This window comes from Pseudorca crassidens, chromosome 16, assembly GCF_039906515.1.
Source record: "Pseudorca crassidens isolate mPseCra1 chromosome 16, mPseCra1.hap1, whole genome shotgun sequence".
NCBI lineage: Eukaryota > Metazoa > Chordata > Mammalia > Artiodactyla > Delphinidae > Pseudorca > Pseudorca crassidens.
In genome coordinates, this window is record NC_090311.1 from 70,156,273 (window position 1) to 70,177,291 (window position 21,019).

At 35.1% G+C, this 21,019-nt stretch overlaps 1 protein-coding gene across 5 annotated transcripts in view; it reads left to right on the top strand.

The window, feature by feature from the left end:
• The window catches only part of RTKN2 (rhotekin 2), an 81,033-nt gene extending 67,460 nt beyond the window's left edge, over positions 1–13,573 (top strand). For 4 of the 5 annotated variants that reach the window (XM_067710843.1, XM_067710846.1, XM_067710845.1 and 1 more), the window contains 3 exons: positions 3,703–3,868; positions 7,992–8,099; positions 9,564–13,572. In XM_067710843.1, coding sequence (XP_067566944.1) covers positions 3,703–3,868; positions 7,992–8,099; positions 9,564–10,099 — 810 coding nt within the window. In that variant the 3' untranslated portion in view covers positions 10,100–13,572. Of the gene's footprint in view, positions 1–3,702; positions 3,869–7,991; positions 8,100–9,563 lie in introns of all 5 variants that reach the window. The other variant, XR_010935984.1, reaches the window with a different exon arrangement.
• Positions 13,574–21,019: the final 7,446 nt, after the last annotated feature.

A 21,019-nucleotide genomic window follows, 5' to 3' on the forward strand; every position in this document is an offset into this window, starting at 1 on the left:
TACAACCCTAGTAATCTTTGATTTCTGGTAGGACAAGATGTTCCAGGCCCATCCTATATATTTCCTGGCCCAGGCTGGGGATAAGCCATTTCTCTAAAGAGTTCTGATTCCTTTTATTAGGAAAGAGTATTTAGAAACTATAATCTGGGTATGTAGTAGACATTTTTAAAGTCATATAGTCAAAAGTAAAGTAGGAAACAATTTATAAATCTAGTTCTGATCTAGTAATTTTCCATTACTACAGAAATAGAGAGGTTGAAGTACAGTTTTAATTCAAAAATAATGAAAAACCTAAAAGAAACTTTCCTTTGACTTCAGAGTTAATTATATTTTGTTACAAAATTGACTTCTCAGATTGTACCTTTCTTGACTTCACTTGGCCTTCTTGGGGTAACCATCGTCTCATGCAGTGGAAAGTTGTAGTTCAATATGTGCCGATTGACAAAAGTAGAGCCAGCCAAGGATGAAAATTTCATCGTGAATAATCTCAAATCTATCTACGTATCAATAGGAGTTGGTTTTAAAGCCTCCCAAATCAAATAAAAAGGTTTGGAATTAGCAAAAACAAAACAAGAAACTGACCTTGCAGAGAACGCTTATCTCAGAACATGTTTCCTCATCTATAAATTAAAGAGCAGATTATCTCTAGGATCTGAGTCTATCAGTGTAAAACTTTTTAGCATTATCTGAGTTATTCTTTTGTTATTCATTTATTCATCAAATATTTTTCAATCACTTAGTGGGTACCAGGCAGTATTTTAGTTGATGTAAATAATGGGGGCAAGAATACCAAGTTGCTTGCTTTCATACCCTGCTGAGAGGAGATACTTATCTATACATTGTGTGAGCCCATAATGATAACAGTCCTAAAATTCATCTTGTGTTTTCTAATCCATTCCTTGTTTGGGAAGTGAAGTCCTGAGCACTATTATTGATACTTTAGCCATAGTGAAAAAAAAAATTGCACGAACTTTCTGACATTATCAGAAACTTTGTTTACTCACTTTTTCTTTGACATACAGTTTTTTTGGTGGAAAAAATTTCCCATTAGTTAAATTATTTTGGATGATAAAATATAGAGGTTAATTCAGATGATCTGTGTTTCATTTGCACCTTTTAGAAACCTCTCGTGTTGTAAAAATTTAGCGGTATTTATGGTTACCAGTGTTAACGGAGTGTACAGTATTTATATACTATTGTATTATTTTCTATTAGAAGGATATACATGACCCAGCTTGTCAGATTTTCTACATAGCTATTTTTGTTTGAAATGGTATCCTGGTATTATTAATAATTGTACCTATTCATCTGTAAAAATTTCAACTTATTTAAAAGTTGAATCCATTTTAATTCTATATACAAAAGGTAGTCAGAAATTTGTATTAAAATGGATTTGGGTGGAGGGAATCACAATTTCAGCAACAAGAATACTTCATATTTTATCATTCAGGTTTTTTTTTTTAATACAGCAATAGAGGGTTGTCCCCCCAGCCCTCCATCTGAGTCAGCTTTCATTTAGTCTGAAAGAAGCATATCAAAGATTCTTCTGAGAGCTTAAGTCATTCTCTGCTAGTGATAATAAACTTTATATTTAAAGAGGTTGATTACATGTTATCAGGCTCCAAAGATGCCATTTAGGCAGCATTTTTTTTTTTTTTTTTTGCGGTACGCGGGCCTCTCACTGTTGTGGCCTCTCCCGTTGCGGAGCACAGGCTCCCGACGCGCAGGCTCAGCGGCCATGGCTCACGGGCCCAGCTGCTCTGCGGCATGTGGGATCTTCCCGGACCGGGGCACGAACCCGTGTCCCCTGCATCGGCAGGCGGACTCTCAACCACTGCGCCACCAGGGAAGCCCCTAGGCAGCATTTTTAAATACTGTGTAAGTAATTACTTTAAAAAGTTAATTCACAAAGTTTATTACCAAGGAGTATAAAGTATAAAGGAGTATAAAAAGACCCTATTATGATAAAATTACAGTGTCGGCCATAAGTGTTAACAATCCTCTGAAGACACTCGCATTCCTGCTTTTTAAAAAATGACAGGATAGACTGTCTCTAAGTTATCAATCCTTATATTTTGGGATACTTGAAAATTTCAAAGTTATGTTGCTACTTTATATAGCATACTTTTTCTCAAGTGATTTTTGAATAGGAGTTCCTTCCTTCAGAAAAGAACTTCTTATGTAGCCTGTATGGTGTTCACCTGCCCATATTTACCTGTTTTTCAGGGAGTGAACAGCTTTTCTTCCAAACTCTTTCCAACTTCTATAATGTCCACATAGACATCATTAAATGTGTATTTTGGTGTGTGACTCTGCACACAGACTTTCTTCACTCTAAACTCAATGAAGTGAAGAATTTCTTCCCACTCTGAATCAGCTTTTGTAACTGCTAGCCAAGTATTCTTCTACACGCATTACAGTAAGCTTAACCATACTGCTGTAGAGCTGCTCTAGCCGATACAGTAGCCACTAGCCACCAGTGGCTGTTAGGCACTTAGGATGTGGCCAGTCCAAGTTGAGATATGTTGTAAGTATAAAATACAGACTGGATTTTGGCGGCGTAGTGTGAAAAAAGAATGTAAAGTATCTCAAATTTTTCTTATCAATTATATGTTAAAATAATACTTTGAATATATGGGTTACAAAAAATACATTATTTTAAAATAATATATTAATTAATTATTACATAATTATTTTCACCAGTTTCATTTTACCCTTTTTAATGTGGTTACTAGAAAATCTTAAGTTACTTACATGGCTCACATTATATTTCTAACGAACAGCATTGCTGTAGAAAATGTCATGTCAATCATTATCCAGGCAGCCAAATCACTATCTTTGCTTAATAGATAGGTCTATTCCAGACTTTCTTTTCCACGATTCCTTGGAAACTACATGTAGTTGCTCGCTTATCATGTGACTTAGCAGTGCCTGTGTGTGACTTGGGAATAGTCTCTTCTACACATAGACACAAGAAGGATCACACAATGTCATACCTAGTACCACTCAGAAAAAAGGTTTAGACTATCAACGTGTATGAAACCATTGCCTTTGTTGTAAAATGTTGCATTCATCGTTTAAAAAAATAATTTTTACCATTATAAAGGTTATATTACTTTATGGATCTTTACCTATGAGCTTTGTAAATGAATGTTACATATGAAATAAGTGTTAATGATGAAAGCCTAATTGTTTACTGTAGTAAACATTAAGTTATGGTTTTACTGCTTTAACTGATAACACTGTATACTATGCATGAGTATTAGAATAAGAAACATACTTTACTGATTCTTCTATTTTATTACTGTTGAAAACACAGTTAACATAACTCAGAGTTATAACATACTGTACTTGTTTTATTGCAAATTTTAAGACGTATATAAAAGACAGCAAACTCCTACTTAAACTAAGAGATAGACACAGAGATTATGTTTTAATCTCATGTAATTTAACATAAGTGCTATATGTAGTATACTTTGAAATATTACTCAGTATTTTTAATATCAAGCATTTTTAAAATAACCTTCTAGATATGAGCTTGAATATTGAAAATTCTCAAAATTACATATTTTAAATTTCAGACGATCAGCAATAAGATTGTAATTGCACCTGGTATAAATATGGTAGCTAAGCAATAAAACATTTATTCGATCATTACAGAAATAGTCTCTTGTAAAACAACAGTTTTGTCTTAATATTTAGGAAACCAGAATTCGGGCAATGGATAAGGATAAAAAGAAAAGAATCCATAATTTCTCTGTCATCAACCCTGTTGCTGGACAGGCTACAACTCATATTTTTGCAGCTGACAACAGAGAAGATCTTCAGAAGTGGATGGAAGCCTTCTGGCAGCATCTCTTTGATCTTAGTAAGTTGACATTTGGATTTTCTAGTAGTATATTCATGTCACATGAAGGGCTGTACATAGCAATCTAAATATTAAGATTATATTATAATTGTATAGCTTGTATCAAGAATTTGTTATGCTCTTGAATAAAATGGTAGTATATCATCAGTGCATTGATGCTTTTTTCTCTCCATCTTTCCCCAGTGCATGACTGATTATAGTATAGTATACCTTTGAATTCCTAGTATACTTACCTGTTACTTTTAAGTTCTGGTCTCTAAAACAACTAGACCACAGTTTTTCAAAATATTCGGTCAAACTACCTAAGGCAGTGTGTTTGATCAAAGGAATAATAAACTATATGAGGAGTAAAAAACTTCTCTAGGGTAGTGATGATCATAAAATATTGAAATGTTCAAAAGGAGATTCATTTTTATGTAGGCTTCGGTTAACTCTCAATTCATTATTATATCATTTTGGACATCATCCAAAGAGATTTTTTTTTTTTAACTGCACATATGGTTTTTCAGTTTCAATAATACAGTTCAATGGCATGGATTATAAAAACAATGTGATAGTAATGTAATAGAGTCCTAGTATGTAAAATATGTGAAGTTCTAATATTCTCAATTTAAGGAGGAATTTTATCAACAGGAAAATACTAAAATTGTATATTGAAGATGTAGACTATTGATAATGGCTGTTTCTAAGCAAACTAAGCCTACTGTAGATTCAATCAGAATTTTATGTCTTTAGAATACTTTTCTACAGAACTGAAAAGTAGAGCCATTTCCAAACAATAGAAAGTTATTTCTGCAACTCCTAGAAATAATCCTGGAGATATTTTAGGACATTTTAGGAGCTGTTACCGAGAACTCTAAAAACAGTTAATATCTGCAGTCCTCAGATTAATTTTTATAAGCCTTCTCTGATCCATGGCCTGGTCAGTTATTACACTGATGGTTGAGGAGGGGGAAGAAAAGGGATCTAAATTTATTGATTACCTTCCACATACCATATGGCTTCATTTATTTTTCATAACAACCCAGTGAGGTAGAAATTTTTTCCCACTGCTCTAAAGATGAGAAAATTGAGGCCTGAAAAGGTTACAGGTTTATTGCAGGGAACCAGAGGACTCTCTGCATGGCTTTCTTGGATTCTTTATAATTTGTTTTCCTTAAATACTGTCCTTTGACACTCAGTAGATATTTAAATATTTCTTCCAGGCTTATTAGCATGCGCTACATTTCTTTATTTTAAAATTTCAGCTGATCTTAGGTGTGTAACTTAAAAGACAGCAACTTCCTTTCATTTGCTGATCACAGCTAAAATTTTAACCGCTTTCCTAAATGCTCTGATTTAGAGAGTCTGTCTTATAAAAAAGACTGTGTTACTTTTAGAAATGATTCTGGCATTTTATAATTTTTATGTAGACAAAAACAGGAAGGAGGAGTAAAGGAAAGTAAAAATGCCAGAATATTATAGTCTGGATATCAACTACTATTAGATGATCTCATGTTTTCATTCCCCAAATTATGTAAAATAATTTATCATGCTAAAAGAGGGACTTAGAGGGATAAGAATCTCATGACATTTTTATAGTGTCAAAGTAATAAGAAAGTGATGACGACTAGGTTCTCAGGTCTGGCTACTTTTTTAGTATTTAATGCTTTGGGGATAAAATCTGCCAATCTGTCTAATTTTTAAAGTATAAATTCTATTACATTTGCTGTTTAGAATTCATTGTGTAAGATATGAAGGTATGAAGCAAAGATGGAAGGGTTTATACTATCCTGAAGATTGACTTGTACTTTAAAATTTTTACCCTCCTAGTGATAAGTGTAGCCTCTTGTGATCTTAGGTGAAATATGATGTGTAGAACAAAGTAGAGGATAGATATCCAGGGCAGAATAAAGTAACAGTAATTTAGTACTTAGAACAAATTTCAATTACTTGACTTAGCTTAAGAGTATAAAATCGTGAGGGTGAGATAACTGTAAATCATGAGAAAACACTAATGGAACTCGGTGTGTTTAGCCTGTGGCAGAACAGCCTAAGGAGTGAAGGTTAGGAGGCAAGGGGGAGGTAATAGCTAATTTTTAATATTGGAGAGCTAACAAACATGTAAAAGAGGAATGACACTTGCTTTGGATGATCAAATAGGGTAGAGCTAGGAATGGTGAGTCAAAGATAAATTTTTTCAAATATTTAATAATATAAATACTGAGTTAAATAAGCAGCTTAACTTGACTGGGAACATTGTAACAATAAATATGGTGGGAAACATCTTCAATATACAGATTTTATGTGAACAAAATGTATCCATTTAATATTTCATATTGGGCCTTTATTTTTATGTTAGCATATTAGTATTACGTTTAACTGTGCATGGAAAATTTATTTACTGGTAAAGTAAATGTCTAATTGTAACATCTTGACCAGTGAACATACCACATTTATACCTATGACTCTGTAATACATGGGATAATGTGGCTTTATATTCCAGTTTTCAACATGATTAGTATTCTGCTATCAGTTTAACAATGAAGAGCTTTCATCTATCAATATAGAAAAAAATACTGCACTACATAACTTGTCTAAGGTTTGACAGAGAATTGTTTGCTGGTTTAAAGTGTTTCATTACTTTCCCAGTAGATAAGGCCTTTTTTTCCTGCCCCCAAGAAGGAAAGGCTGGCTTTTACATATTCATCTAAAAAAGTAGAAAGGTGGAATAAGTTATCGGATCTCAGATCCTACTAGATTTAAATTCTACAGGGCAACCTCTGAAGCCTCAAACTCAAGATTTTATTCCCTTTATAAACTGCTGTGTGAGTTATTTTGAAATTTTTACCATATTCTATACTTAGCATTGTAATAAAACATACTGAAAGGTTTTTTTCATGCTTCTTAACTATTTTTTATGTTTCTAAGCATACTGAAAGGTTTTTTTATGTTTCTTAACTATTAGGTGGTGGATTTTAAGTTTATGCATATATTACCTTATTAACATGACAGTAAATTAGACTTAAATCAACAAAAATAGATAATTTGACTAAACATGAAGTGTCTTTAATTTTTAAGCCATGGAAAATAAGTTGGATATTGAATATGGAGGTTGAGAATTAATAAGAGAGAAATATAGATCATAAATCATTATAAAAAGGCACGTGTATATTACATTTACTTTTCTGCTAATGTAAGATAGAATATAAGAATGGTAAACCTCCATAACTTACTTTTGTAATGAATATATAGACACATAGTTTCTAGCACAGCTGTTACCCAGCGTGCAGGTCCACAATAAAGACGGAAAGGTTACATTTCTTTTACACCCACTCAGGAGAAATAAATCTGAGAATTTTATTTTGAGATGAACATAGTAAAACATAATTACAAGAAAAATTAATGTTGTCCACACTTTTGAATTTTAACTTAATTGAAACAACTTATTCAAGAGTATTTTTATTATTATTCTGAATGCCTAATGGCTTTATTTAACGTGTCCGTCCTAAAACAGATTAGATCCAGTTAGAATTTTGAGTGATCTGTCTTTATGCTAACAGGTTTTTATATATCCTAACTAAAATGAAAATACAGCATTTTTCTAGTTTCCTGATTTTTGAAAGGACATGATAATCATCTTAAGAGATCATTTTTATATAAGCAACTCTTATTTCTTAATTAAAATTTTCAAAGTTAAAATCATTTTTGAGAACCACTACTCCTTACGTTTTTTTCTACTTCCTGCTAGGTAATTATATTTCAGTTAATTTTTACCTTTCAACTGTATTAAATACTGGATGTTTTTATTTAATATTTAAAATGAGAGAATTTATACAAACCTTTGCTGTAAATAGAGATTTCAGTTATTGACCATCTAGTGAAGTAGTATAGTATTTAATAGCCTACAGATCTTAGCTTAATATCTGTTCATAGAGATTTATATTTAAACTAGAGTACTTTTATGCCTAGACTTAGACTTTGAAATCATGGGAAGTACTAGGATTTTATAGCTTCTTTAAGATAATGCTTTATAAATTCACTTACTTTTCAAATCAAAAAATGTGTTAATATCTGTTGAAAATTAAATATACATCTTCACATTTATGTTTTAAACTAGCGTGCCTTTTTCTGTCTTTCTTAGGCCAATGGAAGCATTGTTGTGAAGAACTTATGAAAATTGAGAGTATGTCACCACGGAAACCACCTTTGTTCTTGACAAAAGAGGCAACCTCAGTCTACCATGATATGAGTAAGTGGGGTTTGTCTTTTCTAAGCTGCAGGGTAACAAAAACAACATTGTCCTTACTCAAGCAGCTTATTCTGTTGACATTAAAATGCTAAAATTTTCAGGGCACAGTCAAAATGAATGAAAAAAGACTATGATTATAGTCTAAGGAACTCATGTTTAATAGATGAATTAATACAAAATTAATGAATACACATTTTTCATAGTTTGAATGCTTAAGATCAAACAAAAATGTTAAGGCTTCAAAATGAATAAGGGTGCACTGAAAATAAATATTAGCTAAGTAGCTCATGAAAATTCTGAAATGTAAACTTGAGATTCTAAAATATAATTATGTTCAGTAATTTTTTTCCATATTTTATTAAATTTGTTTTAAAGTAGCATTGATAAATGAATATTAATAAATGGACCCTTTCATCTCAGGCCAAAAAATTGGTTAAGTTTAATACTTTGGAAAATTTAAAATTTCTAGACTCATTAATATTCCATTTTCCCACACTTTGAAGGTTATTTGTCTTTGTGGGATTGCCTCAGTGAATAGTGTTGTGAATAAGCACAAGTCAGAGCTAAATTCTGGTGTATTTTTCCACCAGTGTCCCTGCACTTACATATACCTTAAAATGTTGGATTTAAAATGAAACATTTGAGTTTACACATTTGAATATGTCATGTAATAGACGTTTATCTGTGTTCTATTTTTCCCAAGGATCATAACCAAAGTGGTATTAAGGCTTCACTCTGTTTCCATGGGTTTTTTGTTTTGGATTTTTCCCCTATTACAGAGACCGCTGGTCTACAGGAAAGAATACTAATCCAGTTACATTTTCCCAGTTTACATATCAGGGTTTTATAAAAGGGAATCCACTCTTACCTAGAAGTCAGAATAGATTTTAAATCCAACAAAAGATATTTTATAAATACTTAACCTGTAGAATTCAAAAAAATTCTGATGTAGCTCCACTCCTTTGAAAGCTGGATTTTACACATTTGTTTAGGAATATCTTTAAGTGTGTGTGTGTGTGTGTGTGTGTGTGTGTGTGCAGTGCACAGTACATGATCTCCTTATTTTTTTATTTTTTTTTTGCGGTACGCGGGCCTGTCACTGTTGTGGCCTCTCCCACTGCGGAGCACAGCCTCCGGACGCGCAGGCTCAGCGGCCATGGCTCACGGGCCCAGCCGCTCTGCGGCATGTGGGATCCTCCCGGACCGGCGCACAAACCCGTGTCCCCTGCATCGGCAGGCGGACTCTCAACCACTGTGCCACCAGGGAAGCCCGATCTCCTTATTTTTTGGTTCCATTAGTTCGGTTATTTTTACAAGTAAACACATTAAAAAAAAAAAACACTTGTTTATCCTAGTCTGTTTTTGATAACTATTTTTAGATAACATATTGTAATAACTTTCTTGGGCAAAGCATATACTGCTTTTGAATTTTTTTCCATGTATTTTTTCTTAAAATTATTACAGGCATTGATTCACCTATAAAACTTGAAAGTTTAACTGATATAATACAAAAAAAAATTGAACAGACAAATGGAGAGTTCCTTATTGGTCAGCATGAAGAATCCTCACCACCTCCTTGGGCCACACTCTTTGATGGTAATCACCAAGTTGTCATCAAGAAAAAGGTATTATCTCCTGCAAGCAAGCAGTTACATGATGGGAAAGGGAAAAAGAGACGAGCTCCCCTTCCTCCTTCTGGTAAAGCTGCATTCAGCTTAAAAACACAGAGCAACACAGATCAATTGGTTAAGGACAACTGGGAAAAGACAAGTGTATCTCAGACCTCACCTTTGGATACCAAATTATCGACCCTAATGCATCACTTACAGAAACCAATGGCTGCTCCTCGAAAACTTCTTCCTGCCAGGAAAAATAGTTTAACTGATGGTGAGCACACAGACACTAAAACCAATTTTGAAGCCAAGCCAGTGCCAGCTCCACGGCAGAAATCTATCAAAGACATTTTGGACCCTAGATCATGGTTGCAGGCACACGTGTAGAAAACCCTTAACGTCTAAGACATTTAACAAAATCTGTAACTGTGTGGCTTAATTCAGAAGCACTATAGATGTAGTAATATGTAATTATGTAGGTAAATATGACAGTGATTTACATCAATAATTAATAAGCTATTAGTTGTAAAAAAATGTTTTATAATGAAGAAATGGATTTCTCTAGCAGAGTGCAGGAGGCAGTTTCTAGACAATATCCCAATTATTGGAAGGGTTAATTTATTCCTAAGTTAGTACCAGGCAGTGAACAAGCACTAGGCAGAAGAAAGCATTAAAATTTCTTCGGGGAGGGATTGTCTAGTAATTTAAAATGTGTTAAATAAGAGCCATATTCTCACTGTGAGGATTTTAATACTAATGGAATGTTTCAAAAGTTTTATTCAAACCACAAATTATAAAATCCACCCAAGAAAATTTCTTCTTAGCATTCTGGAATTCTCATCTAATGGTCCACTGGCTCTCATCTATTGTTTAACTCACTACTTAACTCAGTGACCTTTCAGATTCCTGAGATACATTTTTGAATATTAAATTCTTCATTTTTAAAGGGAATATGTAATGTGCTGTTCAAAGTTGTTTCCTTGATGAGCCCTGAAATCCTGTTGACATTAACTCTCATAAGTAAAGCAAAACATTTTTTAGTTTAAGAAACAGGTAGATGAAATATACTTTACTTCCACTTTTCTATGCATGGTACTAATTTCTATTGTGACATTGGCATTAGGGGAAGTGAGTAGCTGATTAACACCTTAAGATTCATTCAGTACTTATTTAAAAAGCAGATGGCCGATTCAAAATATCAGAAAAGTTGGCCATGATAATAATTTTCAGAATTAATCCATCTAAAAAATTTTAATTAGATTTCCTTTTTCTATTAAGGGTTCATGTCTGCTACTGATATTTGTCATTAAAAGTCATACTCTTTCAATAATGACATTGGAATCATTTCCATAGGAGGTAATTTCCATAGCAACTAATCATAGTGACACAAACAAGATTATGAAATCAAGTGATGAATAAAGAGCAACAGAATGAATACCTCAAAGGAACAAAAAAATCCATTTTCTTAATAATTATGTTTCTTATAAACAACAGCTAGACAATCTTAAAAAATCTAATCAGAATTTCCAAGTAAAATAAAACAGTTTCCTTAAGGTGTCAGCAACAGCACTAAAAATCTCAATTCACACTGAACCCTAAATGTCATTGCAACAAATGAAAATATAAGAATTAAATTACTGCCCTGTGTGTAATCTCTAGAGATCTTTTTAAAGCTTGTAAGAACTCTATTTGGATCAGAACTACATTATTTTAAAGTAAAATGAACACTTGACAAAAAATAACATTAATTTAAATGGAGCCTTTCATTATTTTTAGATAGCAGAGTCTTTTTTCATTTATGTAGAATGATGTAACTGCCAGGTTACTTTTGTGTTTACCCAGGACTCCTAGTAAGAATTGGGACTCAAGGGAGTAATGATACAAAAGGTCTCTTGTGACTGGCGACACCAGGATAGACATAGCATTTGATGAGAAGGAAATCCTATATGCTTGCCTGATAGAATTTAGAGACAATCAAGTGTATGAAAACCTAAAAAGGTAGGATTAATTTGTTTTTTCTAACTAGAAGGGTCTCGTAAATCTCAGTTGTGATTGCCGATTCAGTAAATGACATTAAAAATCTAATGGATATTATTTTTGTTTATTTTTTAAACCTCACTGCTGTTTTTGACAGCATTTTAACTGTCGTTGCCACTAAATTATTGAGCTAGAAGATGCTGCAGGAAAAATTGTTTCTGAAACTGGCATCTAAGCATTCTTGTATTTTTGGGTTTTTTTAGTTAAAGCCTTCCTTAGAACAAACCAGTGTTAAAACTTCTAAATTATATGCTTGTCATTTCTCCTTATGCGTATTATATCAAGAAGGATTTAAGTTGTACAGGAAACAGAATTTGTTCTTAGAGAAATTACCTAGCAGTTGTGCCCTTAGGGGGCACTTTGAAACAAGCCTGAAGCCCATCTTCCTAGAAACATTTAGGCGAAGTCTGACCAAGGACCACCTCCCCCCAAAATTATTTAGGCTGTTTCTGAGGTCCCATCTTAACTGTATGTTACAAAGCCTTTAAAATCCGACTGTAGTCTTCAGCTGTACTTCTTTTGACATGGTACTCATTAGATGTTAGTTCTCCCCACTCTCCACTCCCCTCGAAAGGTATAATAAAAAGTTAAGGATCCTTCCCTCCTTCCTTCCCTCCCTCTCCCTTCCTTCCACAGTTAAACAAAAATCTAAAAATACAGAGTTAAACACTTTGTCGAGGAGTTTGTCAAAAGAACTATTTGTTTTCTCATTTCCTAAACCGGAAGTTTATGACAGAGAAAAATATACCATGTAATAAAAACATTTCAGCTTTTTATGAGCTGGCTTTTTACATTCCTTGTTTGTCCTTTTCATTTGTTTCTTGATATATGAAGACTAATAAACTTGAAACAAGGAGTTAGCTGTCAGATCTTGATAATAATGTTATAATTGGAGATACATAATAGAAAGAATAGGTATTTTATTATAATTCAGATGATCTGATAATAATAGCTTAGAAAATTACATTTCAAGCTCTGGGATATAAATTACTTAAAACATCATTAAGATAGTATTTTAATTGCTACAAAGTAATGAGCTTTTTATTTAAACATCTTGCAAGGACAAAGAAAGCATTTTGTTACTATAAATGCACACCTCCTAAGGTAAACAGTCTTTAAAAATATCAGACATGCCAACTCGTGGTTAGTTTTGTTAAATCCTCCCTAATTGTCTGCAGTGCCCCCCTGACTTCTTTTAAATGGACGTGCATATATGTGGAAAATTAAATCCATTTATTATAAATGCCTTATCTTTACCCTTTAGGTTCCTACTAAATGTATTTTACCGGGTACTGTTTATTAAAATGGAAGCTTCCTTGATTTAGAGACAGTGCATGTAAGGTAGGTAAGCAGTCAAGTATTTCTTTAGGCTTATGTTCAGCTCCTCAGCCACCTACTGAGAAGTTAATTAATTCAGTACAAAATGAAATTATAGGGCAGTTTGGTGCAGTTTATGTTAAATGCCATTTGAATGTAATCACCTGTGTTACCTTGAACGAGGAACAACCATACTAGATAGAGATAGAATGCTGCACCATGAGCAAGAGAAGTGCTTTGGCAGGAAAAATATCTGTCCCTGTGGTTAGAATTTATCAAAACTCATTGTCTTTTTAAAGAGTGAATTATTGAGCAGTAATTAAACTTTAACTGATGACCATTTATATTCTCATAATTCTCTTTGGTGTTCTATTAGTCTTAAACTATAATGTAGATAGAGTTGACTTTTTGCATTTACATTTCAAAGACATTACTATTTGTAAATGTTTACATGTTTATGTGTAACTGCTTCATTGCTAATAATAGTTATAATAAAAATGGTTTATTCTGTATCATGCATATTCTAAGTTAATACTAGAAAAGTGTTACCTTTGTTTTTTTTTGTTTTTGTTTTTGTTTTTTTTGCAGTACACGGGCCCCTCACGGCTGTGGCCTTTCCTGTTGCGGAGCACAGGCTCCGGACGCACAGGCTCAGCGGCCATGGCTCACGGGCCCAGCCGCTCCGCGGCATGTGGGATCTTCCCGGACCGGGGCACAAACCCGTGTCCCCTGCATCGGCAGGCGGACTCTCAACCACTGCGCCACCAGGGAAGCCCCTTTGAATTTTTAAGAGACGAGACTTCAGTTGAAAATATGGTCAGATATGTTATTTTCTATGACATACTTATATCATTGGCATTGTTTATAATTTTTATTTTTTAATTAAATGCGGGTCAAGCTTCTGGATTAGAAAATATTATATCATGGATACATATATATATATTTTTTTAAGTATTAGAGATTGATAAGGAAGCCAAGGTCATGTGATTAAAACTTCTATATTTTAGAAGAAGTGATTCATGAAAGCATTTTCTAGATTTTTCCTTTAGGTACCCCCTCTGGGCTATAGACTGGTAGAAGTAAACAGTGTTGTGAAATCAGGTTAAACAGAGAAAGACATACTACCCAGCAGCTGGTGCTAATTATTGTAAAACTAATATTCACAAGCCTTGGTATAACTTACATTTATTACAGTGTTGTACATAATCCTCTTACACTGTATTCTTCTGAAAATCCATTGACGTATCCTTGGTTTTTAGGTTAGTGGTGCATAATTTCCCCAGAGCTTAAGTTACTCTGATAATAAATTAGGGACCTAGGATACTCAGTTGCTGTTAGCCACAAGGAGACTCATTTTAATGCACCTCCCTCAGTACTTAATTTATTCCCATGGAGCACCTCAGGGAAGAGGGAGAGAAATGAGCAATCCTGGCTCAAATATATTATTTCAGCATTTTACTTCTAAATCTGTAGTGTGACCAGAAATATTTAGCATTCCTTTTTAGAAGAAACATCCCTTTCTGTAAGGAGAGAGGACTGCTAATCAATGTGCTCACAGAAGCAAAATACCTTAAGTTTCCAATAACATAAATTTAACTATTAAAGAAATATTAACATTTTTATTTACCTCAAGATAGGAAAAAATACCAATCCTGGCATGTTTGATAGGCAAAGTCATTCCAAATCTTGGTAAAATTGTGTTTTAAATTGCAGCCATTTGCTTTGAGAGATGTGGTAATCTCTTAATGTAACTACTAAAGGAGAGATAGATTGAAAAGATCTTATATATACATAATTATGCTATATCATAAACATGTTGCAAGATATCCAAATAGATCATTTTGCTGAAAATGAAAACTTTTCTGAGTGTTGTATCAAGATATATTTTATTTTTGTTTACTCAAAAGAAGACAAATTTTTTGTGTGTGTGAATGGATATATTTTTGTTGAATTTAGCCAACTGAGAAACATATTTTCAACTTAATTAGTTGCAGCAATTTTAATTTTACCTTAAAGGGGAGAAAAAGTATCAAGAGTTATCCATCTATTCACCTTAAGTATTAAAACATATGTTTTATATTTATTACATATAAAAGTAGAAGTGTATACATACATATACATACATGTACCCTGTCAAATCTTCAATCCAGATATTTTCAATTAATTTTAAAAGATTCCTTTAAAATGTGCTGCCAGTGCTAGCAGAGTCAAAGTCCAAACCTCTTTCCACAGTTCACAGGAAACATCACAACCCAGCTTCAACTGCCATACCCTTCTAGGCGCTTTCCTCTTATGGCTCTCATCTTTTGGATGTTGCCTCAACAATCTGTGCTGTTTCTACTTGCTCTTCATTTCTTATGCTGTCCTCTCTTTGCCTAGAATATCTTTTCTGCTCCTCTTCTTCATGCATTCTCCTCTCAACCCACAGTCAACAAATTTTATTCATTCTTCAAAATGGTAGCACCACTAAATTCACAAAGACTTTGTACCCTCCTCAACCTCTCCATCTAGGTGAAGTTATACTCCTTCCTCGTGCTTTATATGTACCTCTATTTATAGCCTGAAGTCCTTGTTTGTATTTTTGTATTCCCCTATGTATTAATTTTATGAATTTGTTGCTCCTGCGTAACAAATTACCATCAACTTAGAACAACACCCTTTCATTATCTCACATTTCTTTGGAATAGAAGTCTGGATGGGCTTCAATGGGTTCTCTGCTTAGGATCCCACAAGGCTTATATCACGGTGTCAGCCAGGCTAGGCTCTAATCTGGAGGCTCTGGGAAAATCCGCTTCCAGTCTTTTTTAGGTTGTCAGCAAAATTCAGTTTCTCATGCTTGTTGATTGGCCAAGGGTCACTCTCCTAGAGACCACCCTCCAGTCCTTGTACGTGGCCCCCTCAATCTTCAAAGCCAGTAATAGCTCATTAAACCTGACACATCCAAATTCTCCTTAAGGAGGATTTGAATCTGTCTGACTTTTCTATCCACAATCAACTGGAGAAAACTGCCTTTTAAGGGCTCATGTGATTAGATGTAGCCCACCAGGATAATCTCCCTTTTGATTAATTCCAGGTCCACTGATTAGTAACCTTAATTACATCTGGAAAAATCTCTTTTGACTATAATGTAACATAGTCATAGGCATGATATCATATTCATAGGACAGGAGATCTTGGGGGCCATTTAAAAATTCTGCCACCTACCGCAAGTTAGATTTTTCAAGGGCAGGGAGCGTGTGTTATTTGACTTTTAACCCTGTCATAATAGTAATGAGGGAGGATTATTGTGTATTTATTATATGTAAGGTATTGTGCTAAACACATGAATTAACTCATTTAATCCTTAAAATAGTCCTCCTAGTAACCCCACTAAACAAATGTAATGTAGGAGACTTGCCCTGGGTCACACTGCGTGGTAGTTAAGAGTGTGATTTCTGGAATTAGACCTTGATTAAATTCTAGCTCTGCCATGACGTAGCTGTGTGATGGTGCTGTTTTTTTTTTTTTAACCTCATCTAAGTTTGGGGGTTTTTTTTGGTGTTTTTTTTTTTTACATCTTTAAGCTAGAAATAGTACTTACCTCATAGGATAGTTGTGATTACTCAAAAAGATAACGCATGTAACACATAGCCCAGGGCCTTCAATTGTTTTTATGACCCGACATGTAGCATGAAACAAATGTGTGGTATGTGTATATACATACATATATATCCTTAAAAGAAATTATAACCCTTGTCCCATTTTTATTTTTTGCTTGATGAGAACATACTGGAATTACAGTACATAAGAATTTAAGAGATACTTAAGATATGTCCATATACTCACTGTCCTAATATAAGAACCCTATGTTATGCACTCCTGGGGTTTATAAGATTAAGAAGAATACTTGGGCTTCCCTGGTGGCGCAGTGGTTGAGAGTCCGCCTGCCGATGCAGGGGACACAGTTTCGTGCCCCGGTCCGGGAGGATCCCACGTGCCGCGAAGCGGCTGGGCCCGTGAGCCATGGCCGCTGAGCCTGCGCGTCCGGAGCCTGTGCTCCGCAACGGGAGAGGCCACAACAGTGAGAGGCCCGCGTACCGCAAAAAAAAAAAAAAAGAAGAAGAAGAATACTTATTCTGGAGAAGTTCACATTGTAGTTGGTGGGATCAACTGTATTAGAGAATATTGATATGGATTACTGCTTAAACTTGACTCCTGTATATATAACATAGATGTATCTGTATACAGACATTTAAAACAATCCCTACCTACCATCAGTGAACTTAAAAAATTAGTTGAAAAGGTTAAATAATACATAAAATAACAGTGGGCAATATAAAAAAACAGTCAGTGTAACACAATTAAGCATCTGATTTTAAGTGCTATGAGAGATCTGTGAGGGGCATGAGAACTTTTACACAGCAATTTTTCGACAAGAGCAAAAGGCCTTGTATCTTTTTACTACTAAAATGATGAATTAAGCAGTGCAAAATTATATACTATGAATATCTTTGCTGTGAGAACAAGTCATATTAGGAAGATTTTTCAAATCTAGGGGAAATAAGTGAAATAGAATTCAATTTATCCAACAGGCTCCTGGAGGAGTTTAATTTTATACCATTCAAATTTAAGGGAGATTAGTTGTCATGGAAGTCTGTGGAAAGGAATGGATTGGATAGGCAGTTAGCCTATTGTTAAGAATCAACAAGAAGATTAGCATGGCTGAAGTAAAAGTGGCAGTAGGGGAAAGGTAGGGTATGTTGGACCACATGCAAGACCTTAATGCCAGTTCAGAAACATAAGTTAAACTAAGTAGGAGTAGTTGACAACAGGACTAGAGTTGGCAGAGTTAGTGGAAAGAGCACGCAGCTTATGAATTGGGAGAATTGGATTCTAGTCCCTGGTTTACAATTAACTAGCCATCTTGCCTTGGGTAAGCTATTATTTACCAGTTCAACTTCATTATCAGTAGAACCACTGAAATGGCTGTTGGTGTTTGTCTCGAGCTCATCTAGAGAGCCCTAGGTTCCTGAGTTGATGCCCTTAGAGTCTGCAACCAGTGGGGGTGATGCCAAGTGAGTGAGTCTCTGGGGCTCCCTCTCCTAAACCTCCTGAATCAGCTAGAGCAGCTCCAAGTTGATCTGTTTAATTTTAAACCCCATGAGGTAGTATTATACTAGCCACCGTTTTACAGATGAGCAGTTTGAGGCACAGAACAGTTAAGTAACTTGCCCGAGGTCTCATGGTGAATGAGACAGGATTTGAAAGTAATCAGTCATCATCCAAAGTGAGTGATCAACCTCCTCATTGTACTACAACCTCTAATAAACGTGAAATAACAAAAAAACATTGAGAGCAAGTTTTGCCAGCCTAACCTGAAAACTGTTTTTCCCTAGTGATGTGATCACTGGAGTATCTCTTTGTATTAAAGCCCCCCATGAAAATCGGTTTCATTCACAGTTACATCCAGCCTGTACTATTCTGGGCATCATGTCTGGCCCTGGGAGGTATTTGGGAGGGGAGGTTTGGGTATATGTAAACCTGACTCTACTAGCAGGCCGTGGAGAGCATTATAATAGAAATATGAAAGGGAGGAAAAGATAAATTCCATCCAGGAACATCTGGGAGGATGGGTATTTGAGCCAGGCTTGAAGTATGAGTTGGTTTTTATTAATTACATTTCTTTTTGGTAAAAAAGCAACAGGTGATAACTTAAGCAAAAGCAACAATAGCAAAACTGGTGGGGGACTTTATTGAAAGGCTATTAGAATCATCCAGAGGAATGAAGGGGGCCTAAGGAAGGTTGGACAGGACAAGTCAGGGTCCTCAGCAACATAAAGATTGAAAGAGTAAAGTTTTATTCTCCTAGAGTAGTGACTACATCAACATATTAAAACTTTTTAATATTGGGGTGAAAACATGAATCACAGAACTTAACATCTAGAACTGTGGTTCTAAATCAGGAGTAATTTGTGTTCACCATGGAATATTTGGCAGTGTCTGGAGACATTTTTGATTGCCCCGACGGAGGTTCAGAGTGCTGCTTGAATCTGGTAGGAAGAGACCAGGGATGCTGCTAAGTCTTGTAGGATTGGGCTCTGCAGATATGGGAAAGGGCATTCCGAACAGGGAACAGAAAGAACAGTGGAGCAGGAGGATCACCGTGGTTTAAAATATGTCCACAGATTCTTTCACACTTCTTCAAACGTAGAACGTAATTCTCCTCCCGTTGAATTTGGACTTAGGGATTCACTTCTAATGAATAGAGTATGGTGGAAATGATGTTGTGTGACTTGTGAGGCTAAGATATGAAGGAGAGTTTATACCTAAGCACTCTGTCTTGGATCACTGACTTTGAGGGAAGCCAGCAACTACACTCCCATCAGTCCTGGAAGAGACCCATGTGGAGAGAAACTGACACCTCTGCCCCACAACCAGCACCAACTTTCGAATGAGCACTCAGAAGCAGATCCACAAACCTAGGCATGATGGCAGCCTCTGGAGAAATTCCAAGCCAGAACCACCAAGCTAAGCACCTCCTAAATTCTTGACCTGCAGAAATTGATAATAAGATAATAAATATTTATTATTATTATTTTTAACATCTTTATTGGAGTATAATTGCTTTACAATGGTGTGTTAGTTTCTGCTTTATAACAAAGTGAATCAGCTATACATATGCATACATCCCAATGTCTCCTCCCTCTTGCATCTCCCTCCCACCCTCCCTATCCCACCCCTCTAGGTGGTCACAAAGCAGTGAGCTGATCTCCCTGTGACATGCGGCTGCTTCCCACTAGCTATCTGTTTTACATTTGGTAGTGTGTATATGTCCAAGCCACTCTCTCACTTCATCTCAGCTTCCCCTTCCCCTTCCCCGTGTCCTCAAGTCCATTCTCTACATCTGCGTCTTTATTCCTGTCCTGCCCTTACGTTCTCCGGAACCTTTTTTTTTTTCTTTTAGATTCCATATATATATGTGTTAGCATATGGTATTTGTTTTTCTCTTTCTGACTTACTTCACTCTGTATAACAGACTCTAGGTCCATCCACCTCACTACAAATAACTCAATTTCGTTTCTTTTTATGGCTGAGTAAAAATAGTCCATTGTATATATGTGCCACATCTTCTTTATCCATTCATCCGATGATGGACACTTAGGTTGCTTCCACGTACTGGCTATTGTAAATAGAACTGCAATGAACACTGTGGTACATGACTCTTTTTGAATTATGGTTTTCTCAGGGTATAAGCCCGGTAGTGGGATTGCTGGGTCGTATGGTAGTTCTATTTTTAGATCTTTAAGGAACCTCCATAGTGGCTGTATCAATTTACATTCCCACCAACAGTGCAAGAGGGTTCCCTTTTCTCCACACCCTCTCCAGCATTTATTGTTTGTAGATTTTTGATGATGGCCATTCTGACGGGTGTGAGGTGATACCTAATTGTAGTTTTGATTTGCATTTCTCTAATGATTAGTGATGTTGAGCATCCTTTCATGTGTTTGTTGGCAATCTGTATATCTTCTTTGGAGAAATGTCTATTTAGGTCTTCTGCCCATTTTTGGATTGGGTTTGTTTTTTTGATACTGAGCTTCATGAGCTGCTTGTAAATTTAGGAGATTAATCTTTTGTCAGGTGCTTCATTTGCAAATATTTTCTCCCATTCTGAGGGTTGTCTTTTCGTCTTGTTTATGTTTTCCTTTGCTGTGCAAAAGCTTTGAAGTTTCATTAGGTCCCATTTGTTTATTTTTGCTTTTATTTCCATTTCTCTAGGAGGTGGATCAAAAAGGATCTTGCTGTGATTTATGTCATAGAGTGTTCTGCCTATGTTTTCCTCTAAGAGTTTTATAGTGTCTGGCTTTACATTTAGGTCTTTAATCCATTTTGAGTTTATTTTTGTGTATGGTGTTAGGGAGTGTTCTAATTTCATTCTTTTACATGTAGCTGTCCAGTTTTCCCAGCACCACTTAT